At 48.2% G+C, this 17,378-nt stretch overlaps 1 protein-coding gene across 14 annotated transcripts in view; it reads right to left on the bottom strand.

The window, feature by feature from the left end:
* The window catches only part of CELF4 (CUGBP Elav-like family member 4), a 799,988-nt gene that overhangs the window by 14,656 nt on the left and 767,954 nt on the right, over positions 1-17,378 (bottom strand). For all 14 annotated transcript variants that reach the window (XR_014502794.1, XM_083402976.1, XM_083402966.1 and 11 more), the window contains exon 12: positions 17,033-17,200. Coding sequence is in view for 13 of the 14 variants with exons in the window: in XM_083402976.1 (XP_083259102.1) it covers positions 17,073-17,200 (128 nt within the window). In the remaining variant the exon portion in view is untranslated. The remainder of the gene's footprint in view (positions 1-17,032; positions 17,201-17,378) is intronic.

Here is a 17,378-nt window from a genome sequence, read left to right as displayed (position 1 = left end):
CTCTGCTTAAAGACCTCCAAAGAAGGAGACTCCACCACACTCCTTGGCAGCAAATTCCACTGTCGAACAGCTCTTACTGTCAGGAAGTTCTTCCTAATGTTTAGGTGGAATCTTCTTTCTTGTAGTTTGTATCCATTGCTCCGTGTCCGCTTCTCTGGAGCAGCAGAAAACAACCTTTCTCCCTCCTCTATGTGACATCCTTTTATATATTTGAACATGGCTATCATATCACCCCTTAACCTCCTCTTCTCCAGGCTAAACATGCCCAGCTCCCTTAGCCGATCCTCATAAGGCATTGTTTCCAGGCCTTTGACCATTTTGGTTGCCCTCCTCTGTACACGTTCTAGTTTGTCAGTGTCCTTCTTGAACTGTGGTGCCCAGAACTGGACACAGTACTCCAGGTGAGGTCTGACCAGAGCAGAATACAGTGGCACTATAACTTCCCTTGATCTAGATGCTATACTCCTATTGATGCAGCCCAGAATTGCATTGGCTTTTTTAGCTGCCGCGTCACACTGTTGGCTCATGTCAAGTTTGTGGTCAACCAAGACTCCTAGATCCTTTTCACATGTACTGCTCTCAAGCCAGGTGTCACCCATCTTGTATTTGTGCCTCTCATTTTTTTTGCCCAAGTGCAATACTTTACATTTCTCCCTGTTAAAATTCATCTTGTTTGTTTTGGCCCAGTTCTCTAATCTGTCAAGGTCGTTTTGAAGTGTGATCCTGTCTTCTGGGGTGTTAGCCACCCCTCCCAGTTTGGTGTCATCTGCAAATTTGATCAGGATGCCCTTGAGTCCATCATCCAAGTCGTTGATAAAGATGTTGAATAAGACCGGGCCCAAGACAGAACCCTGTGGCACCGCACTAGTCACTCTTCTCCAGGATGAAGAGGAACCATTGATGAGCACCCTTTGGGTCCGGTCAGTCAGCCAGTTACAAATCCACTGAGTGGTAGCATAGTCAAGACCGCATTTTACCAGCTTCTTTACAAGAATATCATGGGGCACCTTGTCAAATGCCTTGCTGAAATCAAGGTAGACTACATCCACTGCGTTCCCTTCATCTACCAGGCTTGTAATTCTGTCAAAAAATGAGATCAGGTTAGTCTGACATGACTTATTTTTCAGAAATCCATGCTGACTATTGGTGATCACAGCATTCCTTTCTAGGTGCTCACAGATTGTTTGCTTAATGATCTGCTCCAGAATCTTCCCTGGTATTGATGTTAGACTGACTGGGCGGTAATTATTTGGGTCCTCTCTTTTCCCCTTTTTGAAAATAGGGACAACATTTGCCCTCCTCCAGTCTGCCGGGACTTCGCCTGTTCTCCAGGAATTCTCAAAGATGACTGCCAGTGGTTCTGAGATCACATCTGCCAGTTCTTTTAATACTCTTGGATGCAGTTCATCTGGCCCTGGAGACTTGAATACATCTAAACTAGCCAAGTATTCTTGTACTATCTCCTTAGTTATTCTGGGCTGTGATTCCTCTGCTGAATCATTTCCTCCAAATTCTTCAGGTCGGGCATTGTTTTCTTTATTGGAGAAGACTGAGGCAAAGAAGGCATTGAGGAGTTCAGCCCTTTCTGTGTCCCCTGTTTGCATTTCACCATCTTCTCCTCTGAGTGACCCCACTGTTTCTTTGTTCTTCCTTTTGCTACGAACATACCCATAGAAGCCTTTTTTGTTGCTTTTAACCTCTCTAGCAAGCCTGAGTTCATTCTGTGCTTTAGCTTTTCTGACTTTGTGTCTACACGTGCTGGCTATTTGTTTGAATTCCTCTTTGGTGGTTTCCCCCCTTTTCCATTTTTTGTACACATCCTTTTTTAATCTTAACTCAGTTAAAAGTTCATTAGATAGCCACCCTGGCTTCTTTAGGCACCTTCCATGTTTCCGTCTCATTGGTATTGCCTGAAGTTGTGCTTTTACTATCTCCCTCTTAACAAACTCCCAGCCATCATGAACTCCCTTTCCTTTTAGTATTACTGTCCATGGGATCTCACCCAGCACTTCCCTAAGTTTTATGAAGTCGGCTTTCTTAAAGTCAAGAAATTGAGTCCTAGTATGCTTGGCTGCTCCTTTCCGTTGTATAGTAAACTTCAGAAGAGCATGATCACTTGCGCCTAATGATCCTTCCACTTCTACCCCATTAACCAGGTCATCGACATTGGTTAGGACCAGATCTAAAATGGCTGTTCCTCTTGTTGCTTCTCCCACTTTCTGGACAATGAAGTTGTCTGCAAGGCCAGTGAGGAATCTGTTTGACCTTATGCTCTTGGCTGAGTTTGACATCCAACAAATATCTGGGTAATTGAAGTCCCCCATTACTACTATCTCCCTTCCTTTTGCATGCTTGGCCATCTGTTCCAGGAAGGCATCATCTATGTCCTCCGTTTGGCTTGGGGATCTATAGTAAACTCCCACAATGAGGTCACTATTATTCTTCTCTCCCTTAATTTTGACCCAAATGCTCTCACTTTGGCTTTGAGGTTCTAAATCTTGGATCTCTTCACAGGTATACACATCCCTGACATATAACGCCACTCCTCCTCCTTTCTTGTCTGGTCTGTTTCTCTGAAATAGATTGGTTATAGCAGGTGGCACTGGGGTCTAAAACCACTGAGCCTCTTAGGTTTGCCTATTGTAAGGTTTGCAGTTTGAATCCCTGCAATGGAGTGATCTCCCATTGCTCTGCTCTGGTCCAGCTTCTGCCAACCCAGCAGTTTGAAAGCACACCAGCATAAGTAGATAAACAGGTACCACTGCAGTGTGAAGGTAAATGGTGTTTCCGTGTGCTCTGGCACTCATCGCGGTGCCCCGTTGCGCCTAAAGCAGTTTAGTCATGCTGGCCACATGACCTGGAAAGCTGTCTGTGGACAAACGCCGGCTACCTCAGCTGGAAAGCAAAGATGAGCACCGCATCCCATAGTCGGATTTGACTGGGCTTAACCATCCAAGAGTCCTTTACGTTACCTTTACCTTGCTATGGTTGTATCTACTGGCAGTTGCACAAGTGGCCAATTTTAAGGGTAGGTTCATAGGGGTGTATATGGTGTTATAGATTTTTTTTGGGGGGGGGATGTGGACCCCCTAAACCCTATAATAAATTGTAGGATTTTGATTATTTGGGATGAGAAGGGAGAAATACAGGCTGCAGAGGAATTGCTAGACTAGCCTGTGCAAAACGAACTGGCCAGACTAGGGCCATCAAGAAGCAATAAAGAGCCATTGAGGGCCATTGGCAGTGCAAGAGAAATGTCCTCCCCCCTTGCCCTGAGTTGTGAACAGAGTCTGGGGGTTTGGAAGGGTGGCAGGCTCACTGGGCGTAAGGTGACAGGAAAAGGGAGTTTTGAGTAAGGGGAAAGGGAAGAAGAGAGACTGGGATCCATCTTGCAAAACAACAACAACAAACCTATGGTTCTGTGAAACATACTCAATAAACACACAAGACGTAACCGGCTGTACTTTTGAATAAATAAGGTATACTATTCATTGTATCAAACTGTAGATCTCAACGGAAGTCTCATAAAGTTCAACGAAAAAGGCAGAAGACCCAATGGATCAGTTCATTCTCTAGTCAGTTCATGCATAAGGTCCACACGTGTGCCTATTCCACCTGTCTGTTCATAGAGTCTAATAACCCATCCACTGGGTCTTCTGCTTTTTCCGTTGAACTTTATGAGACTTCTGTTGAAATCTACAATTTGATACAATGACTAGTATACCATATTTATTCAAAAGTACAGCTGGTTACGTCTTGTGTGTTTATTGGGATCCATCTTGGGCAGGGTGGTTGCTGTAGGGTACAAGCCCCTTTTACAATGACCTGGACTCCCCCCATGCAGACTGAAGGAGTTAATAGGTGAATAAACCATCTTTCTTAAAGCCAGAACAGTCTCCACCCTGTCTCAATTCTCCAAAGGACCACAGGCCCTAGGGAGTGCCTGGAACCCCATGGACTCTTGCCAACTCTTGACAGAGAGAGGGGGAGGCGCCCAACTTTTATAACAATATTCTTTCAAGTGACTCAGTGCCCAGCCACCAAGCGCTCCCGGAGCTCACAGCCAGCACTTTGAACTGGGCTCAGAAGCAAACTGGTAGCTGTTGCAGCTGACACAATATTAGAGCCTCACACCAGTGTCCAAGCGATAATCTGGGCAGTTGCATTTTGTACTAGTGGAGGCTTCCAAAATGTAAGAACGTCAGAAAAGCCTGCTTGGTGCTGGATCCATTCAATGACCCACCTAGTCTAGCATCCTGTCCTCACAGGATGTCACAGTGGGAAACCTGGACATAGGACCTGAGTACAAAAGCCTCTCTCCTGCCTTGGTTTCAAGTAATTGGAATTCAGAAGCATCAACCAATAGCCAACAACAGACTTTTCCATATTATCTGCCTAACTCTCTTTTAAAGCTAAAATAAGTTGTTCTTCACCACAGCTTCCTATGGAAGCAAGTTCCCTAGTTTAACAATGTGTTGCATGAAGAATTGCAAGAGGAATGTCTTCAGAGTGTTAAAACCAGGTGCTGGTTTTAACCTTTAAAGCCCTAAACGGCCCAGGACCCTCATATCTATGGGACCTCCTGTCCTGGTATGTCCCACGGAGGACCTTATGGTCTTCAAATAAAAACATATTGGAGATCCCGGGCCACAGGGAGGTTAGGCTGGCCTCAACCAGAGCCAGGGCTTTTTCGGCCGTGGCCCCGATCTGGTGGAACGCTCTGTCACAAGAGACTGGGGCCCTGCGGGACTTGACATCTTTCCGCAGGGTCTGCAAGACAGAGCTGTTCCACCAGGCCTTTGGTCAAGGCACAGTCTGACCCCCTCTCTCCTTCTGTAATCCTCACAGAGGTCTAGCCCAATGGTTGGCATTGATTTGATTTTGAATTGATTTTAGAATGAATTGGTTTTAGAAATTGATTGTGATTTTAGGTAAACTGTGTTACTTTTATTGTTGTTAGCCGCTCTGAGCTCGGCTTTGGCTGGGGAGGGCGGGATATAAATAAAAATTTATTATTATTATTACAGTATTATTATTATTATTATTATTATTATTATTATTAGAGGCAGCCCAACCTTGATAGCATAGCAGTCATTCCCTTGTGGTCTCTTCCAACTCTGTGATTCTATGATTCTATGTCAGGAGTGCTCTGATGGTGTTTCCTGCTTGGCAGGGGGTTGGACTCGATGGCCCTTGTGGTCTCTTCCAACTCTATGATTCTATGATTCTATGATCTAGTCCAGAAGCAACTAGGGACTAAGTAACAGAGGCAAAAGCTACTGCCTTCAAGACATGACAGCATCTGATTTGGCAATGCTTCTTGGAGGAGGCTCGCTCATTTGTTCCTTCCCAGAGAAGCATTTCCCCATCCATCCTGACCTGGGAATTTTTTGTCCTGGTACAGGACAGATCAGGAAAAACTGCTAACATCCTCGCTCCCCCCCCCCCCCCAAATGCCTGGTCCACCCCTGCACTGACAGATTTTGAGAAACGAGGGCTTTGTATGCTGTATGGACCTTTTTGATGGATTCCACCTCAGCCAAACGAAATTAAGATTTCAGCAAACAAGCCCCACTTCTGCGGTGGCGGCAGAACAAATGACGGCTGATAATTGCCAGCTCCTTTTGCTTATTCTTTGCTCTGCTCACTCCATCAGTCTCTCCAGATTATATTTTCAGCTGAGTTTAATGAACGTCATTTATTAAACTAACACCAGGGTTCTGCTCTGGCCTCAGACAGATGTGGTTCGCTAATATGAATCATTCCTTTAAATTGGATTATTCTGATTGAGAACAGATCCCCGCCACTCCATGGAACGCAAACAAACGGGGCTCACTCTCCTCCGGTCGTGACAGTAATCAGGTTGTGCTCATTAAAAGCCCATCCTGGTGCCATTCACATCTGGGGCTGGAAGGGGAGCGGCAATACCGTTTTCCTGTTGATACCCCAGGTACAAAATAGAACCAGCACAGCAAATTCATTTTTATCCACTTTCTGAGGCAGTGGGCAAAACAGCAAAGCTCACCCAGCTTAGGGACACATCCTGGCTTTCAGATGCATGGCCACTGGGCAAAGTCAATTGCTTTCATGTCCTGCTTTGTCACCACAAATGGTTACTATTCCAGTATTTAACAAGGCGGCAGATGTGTGCCCTGGGTTCCACTGGGTTGACTCCAAGGGAAAGAGACAGTGCTTAGGAGCAGGATAAGTTCCACATGCAGACCTGCTGATTCACTCATCTGCACTTTGTGACATTTTATGCAAAAGTTTGACTTGCTTGGCCCTCTGGGATTGAGGGGGAAATAACTAAATGGTCTTAGGCCATGACTTCATCACTATCTGTCTCCTTGCTCCAAAATAGCATTTCCACCCTCAAACTTCACTCCCTATCTTGCCCATGCAATGCTCCAGTCATTGACTCCCGCCCCCCAAGGGGAAAAAAATCTCAATTTTTGCAAGGGTACAGTTAATTGTCACTATTGATCACCTAACATTCCCTACTTTAAAAAATGAAGGAATTCTCTGCCTTAAAAATAATATCTTACCATGTTTAAAACTGCAAGCCTAAATACACTCACTAGGAAAAAAAGTCATAAAGTTTTTTGTTTTTTGGTAAGATTCACAAATTGGTGCTGAAATGGGGAAAACGGAAAAATAGAAACCCATATTGAGAGACTCAGCCATCCCTAGGAAAGAGTATAGGAGAGAGCTTTTATTGACATATCTCAGCGGAGTGCCTTTATGCATTGACTGAGGCTTAGGTCTGTTGTTCATTTAATCAGATGTTTGGAGGAAATTGTATGTCTTGTCATCAGGGATGTCATCATAAGTGCTATCCTGTGGCAGCTGATCAAGCAGCCTATGTGCAGGACCTCAAAGGAAATAACAGCATTACAAAGGACGCAGGGCCTTTACACTGGTGGCACCAGTGTTATGCAAGTGTCTCCCTGCTGAAATACGAGAGACCCCCATGGGTGCTATTCAATACGAGCCCTAATCAGAGTAGACCTATTGAAGTTAATCTAATATAATACAGTCATACCTCGGGTTAAGGTTGCTTCAGGTTGAGCATTTTCGGGTTGTGCTCCGCGGCGACTCAGAAGTAACGGAACGTGTTACTTCTGGGTTTTGCCGCTCACACATGCGCAAGCACTCAAAATGACTTCATGCACATGTGCAGAAGTGGAGAATCACGACCCGCGCAGACGCGAGTTGCGTTCTGCCCATAGCTGTCAACTTTTCCCTTTTCTTGAGAGGAATCCTATTCGGAATAAGGGAATTTCCCTTAAAAAAAGGAAAACGTTGACATCTATGGTTCTGCTCCAGTTGTGAACGGGGCTCCGGAACGGATCCCGTTTGTATCCAGAAGTACCACTGTATATAGCTTGGGCCCAGACTATCTGAAAGATTGTATTTCCCTTTACAAACCTGCCCAGGTGCTAAGATCCTCAGGTGAGCACCTTCTTTCACTCTCATCATCTTCAGAGGCATGGTTGGTGGTGACATGAGAGAGAGAGAGAGCGCTTCTCCTAGATTTTGGAAAGAGCATTTAGATGGGCTCTCTTTGTTATCTTTCTGCTAGCAGGCTTGATACCTTCCTATTTAGACAGACCTTTGAAAATTAGGTGCTATCAGGGCAATCAGGGTATTTTAATGGTGGTTCTAAATGTGTTTTATTGTATTTTTATAGTTTCAAACTAGTTGGTTCTAATTACTTTGTATTTTAAAACGAAGGTTTTTGAATGTGGTGAACTGCCTTGAATGAATCCCAACTTGGGAGAAAAATATATTCAGTCAATCAATCAATCAATCAATCACTTAGGTTTATTAATTTCAGTTGGTGTACTCTGAGTAGGACTTAGTTAAACACAAGCTCATCAGCACTGGCACTCTGGCAGTTCTTGAAGACACACCCCTGATCTCCTGACTTCAATTGTTCTAATTGCCATTAGAACAATTGCTATAATACCTCCTTTGATTGCTATAATTGTTTAAATGGGTTTGTTTCATTGAGCATGTTGACTGGGGATCCTTAATGTTCTGACCATAGAATCATAGAGTTAGAAGCGACCCAGCGGTCATTTAGTCCAACCCCCCACAATACAGGAATCTCAGCTAAAAGCATGCATGACAGATGGCCATCCAACCTCTGGTTAAAAACCTCCAAGGAAGGAGAGTCCACCGCCTTTCAACGGAGACCGTTTTACTGCCAGAAAGTTTTTCCGAATGTTTAGTTGGAATCTCCTTTCTTGAAGCCGTGGGTTCGAGTCCTCCAGAGAAGGAGAAAACAAGCATATCCCCTCTTCCATGTGACAACCCTTAAGATATCTGAAGATGGCTAACATATCTCCTCTGATTAAATTGTTTTCTTGATTTGCACATATATATATATGGGACACGGGTGGCGCTGTGGGTTAAACCACAGAGCCTAGGACTTGCCGATCAGAAGGTCAGCAGTTTGAATCCCCGCGACAGGGTGAGCTCCTGTTGCTCGGTCCCTGCTCCTGCCCACCTAGCAGTTTGAAACCACGTCAAAGTGCAAGTAGAGAAATAGGTCCCGCTCCGGTGGGAAGGTAAACGGCATTTTCGTGCGCTGCTCTGGTTCGCCAGAAGCGGCTTAGTCATGCTGGCCACATGACCCGGAAGCTGTATGCCAGCTCCCTCGGCCAGTAAAGCGAGATGACTGCCGCAACCCCAGAGTTGTCTGCGGCTGGACCTAACAATCACGGGTCCCTTTACCTTTATAACATAAAACTGGGTTTATACTTGCGAACCACTTAGAAGGTACTTTTGCAGTGAATTAAGCGGTGCATAAGTACCTGAACAAATAACCATAAATGCTGCATAATGTGCCTCGAGTGCTGAAGTCCTTCTTAGCCGTGGCACAACTGGCAGAGAATCTGCTCATTTCCCCTGCACTGAAACCCTCATGCATGTCCCTAACAACTACAACAGCAGCACAAGCACTGATATTTTACTTGGACAGGCTGTAAGCAAGAGGGACGGAAGAGTGGGCTGAGAGGGAGGAAGCTTCACCCTTTCCCCATCACTCCTTTCCTCCACTCAGAACGACCCTCTCCATGATGATTCCCCCTGCTTTGTTTTGCCTGTAGCTTTTCAGCCATGGGTGTAAAAGCAGTTTGGGAAGTGGGATTTTGATCTGTTGGAGGGAAAGGGTTAAGCAGCCTCTTCCAGCCGCACCCCACCTAGTGCTGGTTTAGAATGGCAGAACAACACCTACGAAGTTCCGTATTTTTCGCTCCATAAGATGCACTTTTTTCTTCCTAAGAAGTAAGGGGAAATGTCTGTGCGTCTTATGGAGCGAATGCGTGGTCCCTGGAGCTGAATTGCCCAGGGGCGAAAAACAGATCATGCTTTTTTTTTAAAAAAAGAGGGAAGTGGTTGTTGAAACAAAGCTGCTGATCGTTTGCCAGTCAGGGAGAGAGATAAGGGATGCTAGAGATAAAGGAGGCTGCCTGGGAGGGGGGAGGTAAAGACAGAAAACTTGCAAGGAGAGGAGACAGGAAGACTAAGGCAATGAGGAGAGAAATTAGAAGAAAAGGAGGGGCAAACAACTGCTCCAGCTAAGGAAAAGACACTAAGGCGAACAAGAGGGAAGGGGGTGTTGAAAGGAAGCAGCCGATCGGTGGGACCGGGAGAGAGATAAGGGACGCTAGCGGAGGCTGCCTGGGAGGGGGGAGGTAAAAGCCCATGGATCCTCAGGATTTTTGCACTGGGTCACCGCAAATTCACCATCAGATCACATAGCATGTCCATGGCTACAGCCTGCACCAAGAAAACCACGCACCCACTGTTTCCTGGGGCTGCAATGGTGCAAAAATGTGGTTACAAAGCACGGATCCACATGGATCCTCAGGATTTTTGCATTGGGTCACTCCAAATTCACCATCGGATCACATGTCTGTGGCAACAGCTTGAACCACACAAATCATACACCCACTGTTTCGTTCAGAATTTTTCCCCTCTTGTTTTCCTCCTTTAAAAACTAGGTGTGTCTTAAGGTTAGGTGTGTCTTATGGAGTGAAAATACGGTAGCTTGAGGACATGGAATTCTGCAACCCAGCCTGGTCAAATCCTGCCTTTTTGCTTCCTTATCAAAGAACTGTGTTTCGCCCACTCTCTCACACATGCTGCCTTTAATAAGGGCACAAATGTCTGTCTTTACGCCACGGTAAAACAACACCACTGACTGGATTACCGCCCTCTTGGAACCGCGAGAGGGGAACCTCGCCTGCTGTTTTTTCGCAAAACGATAGCTGTAATTTCCCGTAATATTATTTGGGTGAGGGTGTGTCTTTAATCAAAGTTCCGCGCGCAATCAGAGTTCAATTGCATCGCCTCCCACAGCTCCAGCTCTCCCAAAGCAAAGAAGCTGAGCCTGTCTCCCCAACCTACCCCTTGCTCATTAAGGTGCCAACACTGCAACGTAGCCAAATAGCTGCCCTGCATTAAAAAGAAAAAGAAAAAAAGAGAGAGGGGGAGCAAACAGCCACCCTCATGAACAAGCAGCAAATATTGCTGAATGGAATTTTGCCTCAGCATGGTAATTGCTGATTGTATTTCGAAGCGAACGTGGTAATTAATTATTGCAGTTTCCCATCAATGCGGGCTATTGTATGCCAATCTTAGTATAACCATGATAATTAGCAAACGGGATTTCACATCCATTAGAAATTGAAATTTGCAGTTCATGGGAGAGAACTCTGCGTTGTGCTATTGCTGAAGCGACTGGCAGTTTAAAAGGATGCTATCAGGTTGGAAAATACAGGGGGGGGGGACCCACAATGCACTAAAAGAAGGACAAAAATGACTTTAAAATAATAATAAAAAACAAGCAGCGTTTTACGGTCCCCACCCCTTTTGCTCTAGACCCTTCAGACATTTAGCCTGGGTTTCCTGTTTTCCAGCAGGGTGCAGTGAAGTCAAGTCATAAGCAGGAGTTAAATGCAGGACCTGGTTAGTAGATACTTCGGGAATAATCTGGGTGAGCTCATTTCTCCTGTGGTTCCTCTTAGCGAAGCGCAGCTCAAGATGGTTCATCAGTCATCCTGCTGCAGCCAAATGCCTTTTTCGGCCAGCTTGACCGCTTAGCTGCCTTGCAGGCAGAAGAAGGCAGACCTGGGAGCTGGTGAAAGCTCATTTTGAGCCCAGTTGTGACCTGTTGGGTTTGGGGGAGGGAGCTGAACTGGTTTGGGGTGATCATGGTTGTCTATTTATGATATATTATTATTCATTGAATTTATATTTCGCCCTATACCCGGAGGTCTCATATATATATTGAATTTAGGTAAAGGTAAAGGGACCCTTGACCATTAGGTCCAGTCGTGGCCAACTCTGGGGTGGCAGCGCTCATCTCGCTTTATTGGCCAAAGGATCCGGTGTGCAGCTTCCGGGTCATGTGGCCAGCATGACTAAGCTGCTTCTGGTGAACCAGAGCAGCGCACGGAAACACCGTTTACCTTCCCGCTGGAGCGGTACCTATTTATCTACTTGCACTTTGACGTGCTTTCAAACTGCTAGGTTGGCAGGAGCTGGGACCGAGTAACGGGAGCTCACCCTGTTGCGGGGATTCAAACCGCCGACCTTCTGATCGGCAAGTCCTAGGCTCTGTGGTTTAACCCACAGCGCCATCCATGTCCCATATTGAATTTATATCCCACCTTTTTCTCCAAAGAGCTTGAGTGGGTGTACGTGGCTCTCCCCTTCCCATTTAACTCCCGCGACAAGCCTGCGAGATAGGCTTGGCTGAGAGGCAGTGACTGGCCCAAGCTCACCCAGTGAGTAAAGATTCGAACCCTAGTCTCCCAGGTAGTCCAGCTCTGTGCTGTGTATGGAAACACTTTCTTTTATTTGCCCTGAATTTCCCAATATTCAGCTATGCCGAATTCACACACAAGTTCTAGCATATTATGAGAGAGGGAGAGAGATTTTCTCTTGTTCACCGTCAGGCAGTGATTTTTTGCAAACTTCTGCTTGGCTTCTTTCTTAACTAAAAAGTCCCAAACGCCACAAACTTCCATTGTAGGGAAGTCCTCACCCTTTTCTGAACCTTTTCCAACCCTGCCATATCCCTTCTGAGGCCAGGTAACCGATTCCAAGGAATCGCCCTGAATATCCCAAGAAGAAGAAGAGTGTGGATTTGATATCCCTCTTTATCACTACCTGAAGGAGTCTCAAAGCGGCTAACATTCTCCTTTCCCTTCTTTCCCCACAACAAACACTCTGTGAGGTGAGTGGGGCTGAGGGACTGAGTGACTAGCCAAGGTCACCCAGCAGCTGCATGTGGAGGAGCAGGGAAGCGAACCCGGTTCACCAGATTACGAGACTACCGCTCTTAACCACTACACCCAAGCAAACGGCATCTTTCCGGAGACCCAGAGACCTGGGCAAACATCTCTAGGAAGACTCCAATGTGTTGGATCAGCCCCTGTCCCTAACTCTCCACCCTTCCACACCCTACCTTTCCCCCTTTACCTAGAAGGGAGTTTACCATGTTCTTCTTTCATACGTTTTAGGACATAGAGTGGCATTGGCTACTGCCAACGGGGTTTTGAGGAACGGTCACCCAAAGGACTCCACACACCTGGACATTTCTCCCTCATTATTTTCTGTGTCTTACTATCTGGCAGCCACACCGAGTGCCTAGGAACCCTTGCCTTCTCATCTTGACGGGAGGATTTGAAATAGAATATATTGATTTTGGCAGATTTGCCTCAAATGATCCTCTCTTCGTCCTCCCGCCGGCCTGCGGCACACTCACACCTCCCCCCTCCCAGCTCTGCTTCTGTAATTAGAGAGGAAGGGGAGAGAAGACGGCGGCCATTTTGGGAGGCGGCTTCTCTCCCCCCTTCCCCGCGAAGAATCCTTGGGGGCTTTGTTTGTTGAAGCTTGTGACCTTATCTACCACATCTCAGTGATCTTTTTAATGCCTGGAAACAACTTTGAGAGCATTAGTGGCAAAAACAAGACTTAAAACCACTGTAGGCTAAAACAATTTGTGTTCTAAAAGAGGGATTTGATCAAAGGGATGAAAAAAGCACTCAGAATTAATTGAGTGGAGCTTTCTCCCTCCATCTCTCTCAGCTCCTTTTCTCGCTCTCACTCTTCTCTCGTAGTCTAGCAACGTCTTGGGAGCTTCGGCCCACGTGGGGAGCTTCCTCCAAATGAAAGGGGTCTTCCTTGTTTGTTTAACGGTGAAGGTTGGACACACATGCCCTTTAGAAGGCAACGGACACCCAGCGCCTCCTTGTAGAAGTGACTGGGAAGACCTACGCACAAGGGGAGCTCCAGATAAACATGGACACCTCTCTACGGATCTCTACCCAATGGCCTAGTTGCCAATTCTGGACAGGCTCTTTTGGAGCACTTCACAGCCCGTTTTCGGATCTCCTGAACCACTTTTAGTTGAGGTTAGGCTGGCCTCAACCAGAGCCAGGGCTTTTTCGGCCGTGGCCCCGATCTGGTGGAACGCTCTGTCACAAGAGACCCAGGCCCTGCGGGACTTGACATCTTTCCGCAGGGCCTGCAAGACAGAACTGTTCCGCCAGGCCTTTGGCCAAGGCACAGCCTGACCCTCTCCTTCGGTAATCCACATAGAACTCTAGCCCAATGGTTGTTATTAATTTGATTCTGAATTGATTTTAGAATGAATTGATTTTGGAATGCATTTCAATTAATTGATTGTGATTCGGCTGGGGAGGGCGGGATATAAATAAATAAATAATAATAATTAATAATAATAATCATAATAATAATAATCATAATAATAATAATTAGAACAGCCTGCTGGATCAGGACAATGGCCCATCTAATCCCGCACCCTGTTCTTATGGTGGCTGAACAGATCATAGAATCGTGGAGTCACAAGGGACTTTGAGCACAGTCTAGTCCAACCCCCAGCAATGCAGGAATCTCAACAAAATCATCCATGACAGGTGGACATCCAACCTCTGCTTAAAAACCGCCACGGAAGGAGAGTCCACCACCTTTCCTGGGAGTCTGTCTCCTGGTGTATATTTTGCTCTAGGAGGCCTAGCTTGGTCAGAATCGAGTACACACTTCCAGAAAAAGGTAAAGGTACAGACTCTAGGGTTGTGCGCCCATCTCACTCAAGAGGCCGGGGGCCAGCGCTGTCCGGAGACACTTCCGGGTCACATGGCCAGCGTGACATCGCTGCTCTGGCGAGCCAGAGCCGCACACGGAACGCCGTTTACCTTCCCGCTAGTAAGCGGTCCCTATTTATCTACTTGCAAACGGGAGTGCTTTCGAACTGCTAGGTTGGCAGGCGCTGGGACCGAACAACGGGAGCGCACCCCGCAGCGGGGATTCGAACCGCCGACCTTTTGATCAGCAAGCCCTAGGCGCTGAGGCTTTTACCCACAGCGCCACCCGCATCCCCTAAACTTCCAGAGTTAACACTAAATGCATTACTTCTGGAAAATAGCTGCTAGAGGGCCGTGAAAAATTGTTTCTCATGCTTTTTACACTCATCTACCCATATACCGTATTTTTCGCCCCATAGGACGCACTTTTTCCCCTCCAAAAATGAAGGGGAAATGTGTGTGCGTCCTATGGGGCGAATGCAGGCTTTCGCTGAAGCCGGGAGAGCGAGAGGCATCGGTGCGCACCGACCCCTCTCGCTCTCCAGGCTTCAGGAAGCTATCTGCAAGCCTTGCAAGCCCTGTGGGAGTTCCCACAGGCTCACAAGGCTTGCGGGCAGCAGCCTGCTGCCCGAAGCACGGGGAACCCTCCGGAGGACTCCCCGTGCTTCGGGGGCGTGTCCGCAAGCCTTGCGCGCCCGACGGGAGGTCCCGCCGAGCGTGCGAGGCTTGGGGCGGCAGCCTCCCGCCCGAAGCATGGGGAGCCCTCCGGAGGACTCCCCGTGCTTCGGGGGCGTGTCCGCAAGCCTTGCGCGCCCGACGGGAGGTCCCGCCGAGTGCGCGAGGCTTGGGGCAGCAGCTTGCCGCCCAAAGCACGGGGAGCCCTCCGGAGGACTCCCCGTGCTTCGGGCGCGTGTCCGCAAGCCTTGCGCGCCCGACGGGAGGTCCCGCCGAGCGCGCGAGGCTTGGGGCAGCAGCTTGCCGCCCAAAGCACGGGGAGCCCTCCGGAGGACTCCCCGTGCTTCGGGCGCGTGTCCGCAAGCCTTGCGCGCCCGACGGGAGGTCCCGCTGAGCGCGCGAGGCTTGGGGCAGCAGCTTGCCGCCCAAAGCACGGGGAGCCCTCCGGAGGACTCCCCGTGCTTCGGGCGCGTGTCCGCAAGCCTTGCGCGCCCGACGGGAGGTCCCGCTGAGCGCGCGAGGCTTGGGGCGGCAGCCTCCCGCCCGAAGCACGGGGAGCCCTCCGGAGGACTCCCCGTGCTTCAGGCGAGTGTCCGCAAGGCTTGGGGCGGCAGCCGCAGCTGAGGGGGGGAAATAAAATTTTTTTATTCATTTCCCCCCCCAAAAAACGAGGTGCGTCCTATGGGCCGGTGCGCCCTATAGGACGAAAAATACGGTACTATCTGAAACGAATGGGGCCCATTGGTTGCCAGATGTGATTTCCCCCCCCAACTCTCCTGCCCCACCAATAATGGTGTATGCCAGTGGTTTTCAACCAATGTTCCATGGCACCCTGGGGTGCCTTGAAGGATGGTCAAGGATGCCGTGGGCAACACTGGCATCTGTCCCTTTTTCCTTCCCTGCCTCTGATGCCCTCTCATCCCTCTGCCTCCCAAAGGCTCTTGGGGGGGGGGAGAGTTCAGGGGTTTTCAGAGGACTCTCAAGCAGAGGACGCTGAGGGAACACTCCACAAGGGAGGGTGTTCAAAAAAGGTCGAGGGGCTGCCAGCTCTGCAAGCAAGTTTGCCAGTAGAAGGAATGATGGTCTCTCTAACCATGCCTCCTTCTGCCACCCAACTTGGATTCTACAGGCGCCCGCCTTCTGCTACTTTTTGCACCACCCTCACAAATACATTTAGGGTCCACTCTTTTTTCCCCAGCCTTTACCTGCCTCAGGAAAGAACCACAACCATCCTCTCCTCCCAGGGAAAGGATTTTGCAAGACTGGTAGAACAAGCGCACATTTCTAAGCACAGAGGACACCCCTCTCCCCGGCAGCAGGTATAGAGTTGAAATAGAAGCCTAAGTGGCATGCGAACCCTTCAAGACCAGCAACTTGCAATTGCCCCGTACTGCTCATGGTTCACCATGAAAACGGGCCTTTTCACCCATTTGGCAGTTGAACTCAGAGTCCACCATCTAATGCCCCTTTGCAAGCTTTGTTGAGGTCTGCACAGGAGTAGTCCTAAGCCGAAAGCTCCTTTATCCTGATCAGAAGGCATCACATTATAAAGACTGGCTGCCCCTCCTGGCCGTACAAGGAATGGAAAATATTTTGACATGCTTAAAACACAGAACTAGCGATATGCGTAAACTAGACAGCCCTTTCAGTTTGGAAACCACAACATCAACTTGTGTCTTTAACACGTTCACCAACTACAAGATTCACAGGTCACTGACAACACCCATCCCACTGCAACAAGGTTTTTACGCAACTTCCCGTTCATTTCATGGGAGTTTTCGGGTGAGACTTTCAGAGTGGAATGTGCCTATGACCCTCCTTGTCAGCGAACAGCCATGGGAGTCATATTGGCGATGGGCATCTACGCACACGAAATATCTACCCCCTCTTAATACCTCTTCCAACTCTCGTTTTTTAGATGTCTGAGCTGGTGCTGGAGAAGAACTGGGGAGTTGACCTCTGTGTCTTGCAAGGTTGACAAAAACGGGGTATGGGGTTGGCAGGAAAGGAAGGTCCAGCATGATGTCAGATCACTTATCTTGTCTCTCCCTTTCCAGCACCAACAACAATGCTTAAATACGTCCAGTCCCACTTCATGTTTATACTTTCTGGTCTAGCCCTAGAGGAGAAGGCAGACCCTCCTCAGAGACTGAACAGTCATGGTCCATGACACAAGAGACGCTATTGGACAACAGGTGGTGTTCCCCTGGCCCCTTCCCTCCCTGAGCAGTTACCTGTGCTAGACCTTGCTTATCCAGAGTTTCCCACAATGCTTCAGTAGGGGCGGTTAGCATCCTTTGGCCTCTTCAGCTGCACCTTCAGCCTCTTCATGCCAATCTGGAAGCCGTTCATAGCCTGGATGGCAGCTTGGGCACTAGCAGGATTGTCAAAACTCACAAAGCCTGTCAAGACACAAGGCAAAGGCGCAGGGTTTAACCAGCTGGAGGGGGTCGCCGGGCCACCCCACACACAAGACCAGCTTCGAGGATGAGGATGGAGTGCGGGCGAAGGGGGCCGGTGGATGGCAGAGCTGCCAGGTGGCACCAAAGGCGGGAGGGTATGGCTGCTCTGTTGTCATGG

The sequence above is a fragment of the Podarcis tiliguerta genome (genome assembly GCF_965153285.1).
Source record: "Podarcis tiliguerta genome assembly, chromosome: 11".
Lineage (NCBI taxonomy): Eukaryota > Metazoa > Chordata > Lepidosauria > Squamata > Lacertidae > Podarcis > Podarcis tiliguerta.
Note: the sequence above shows the minus strand (reverse complement) of the source record. Positions and strands in the feature narration are given on the sequence as shown.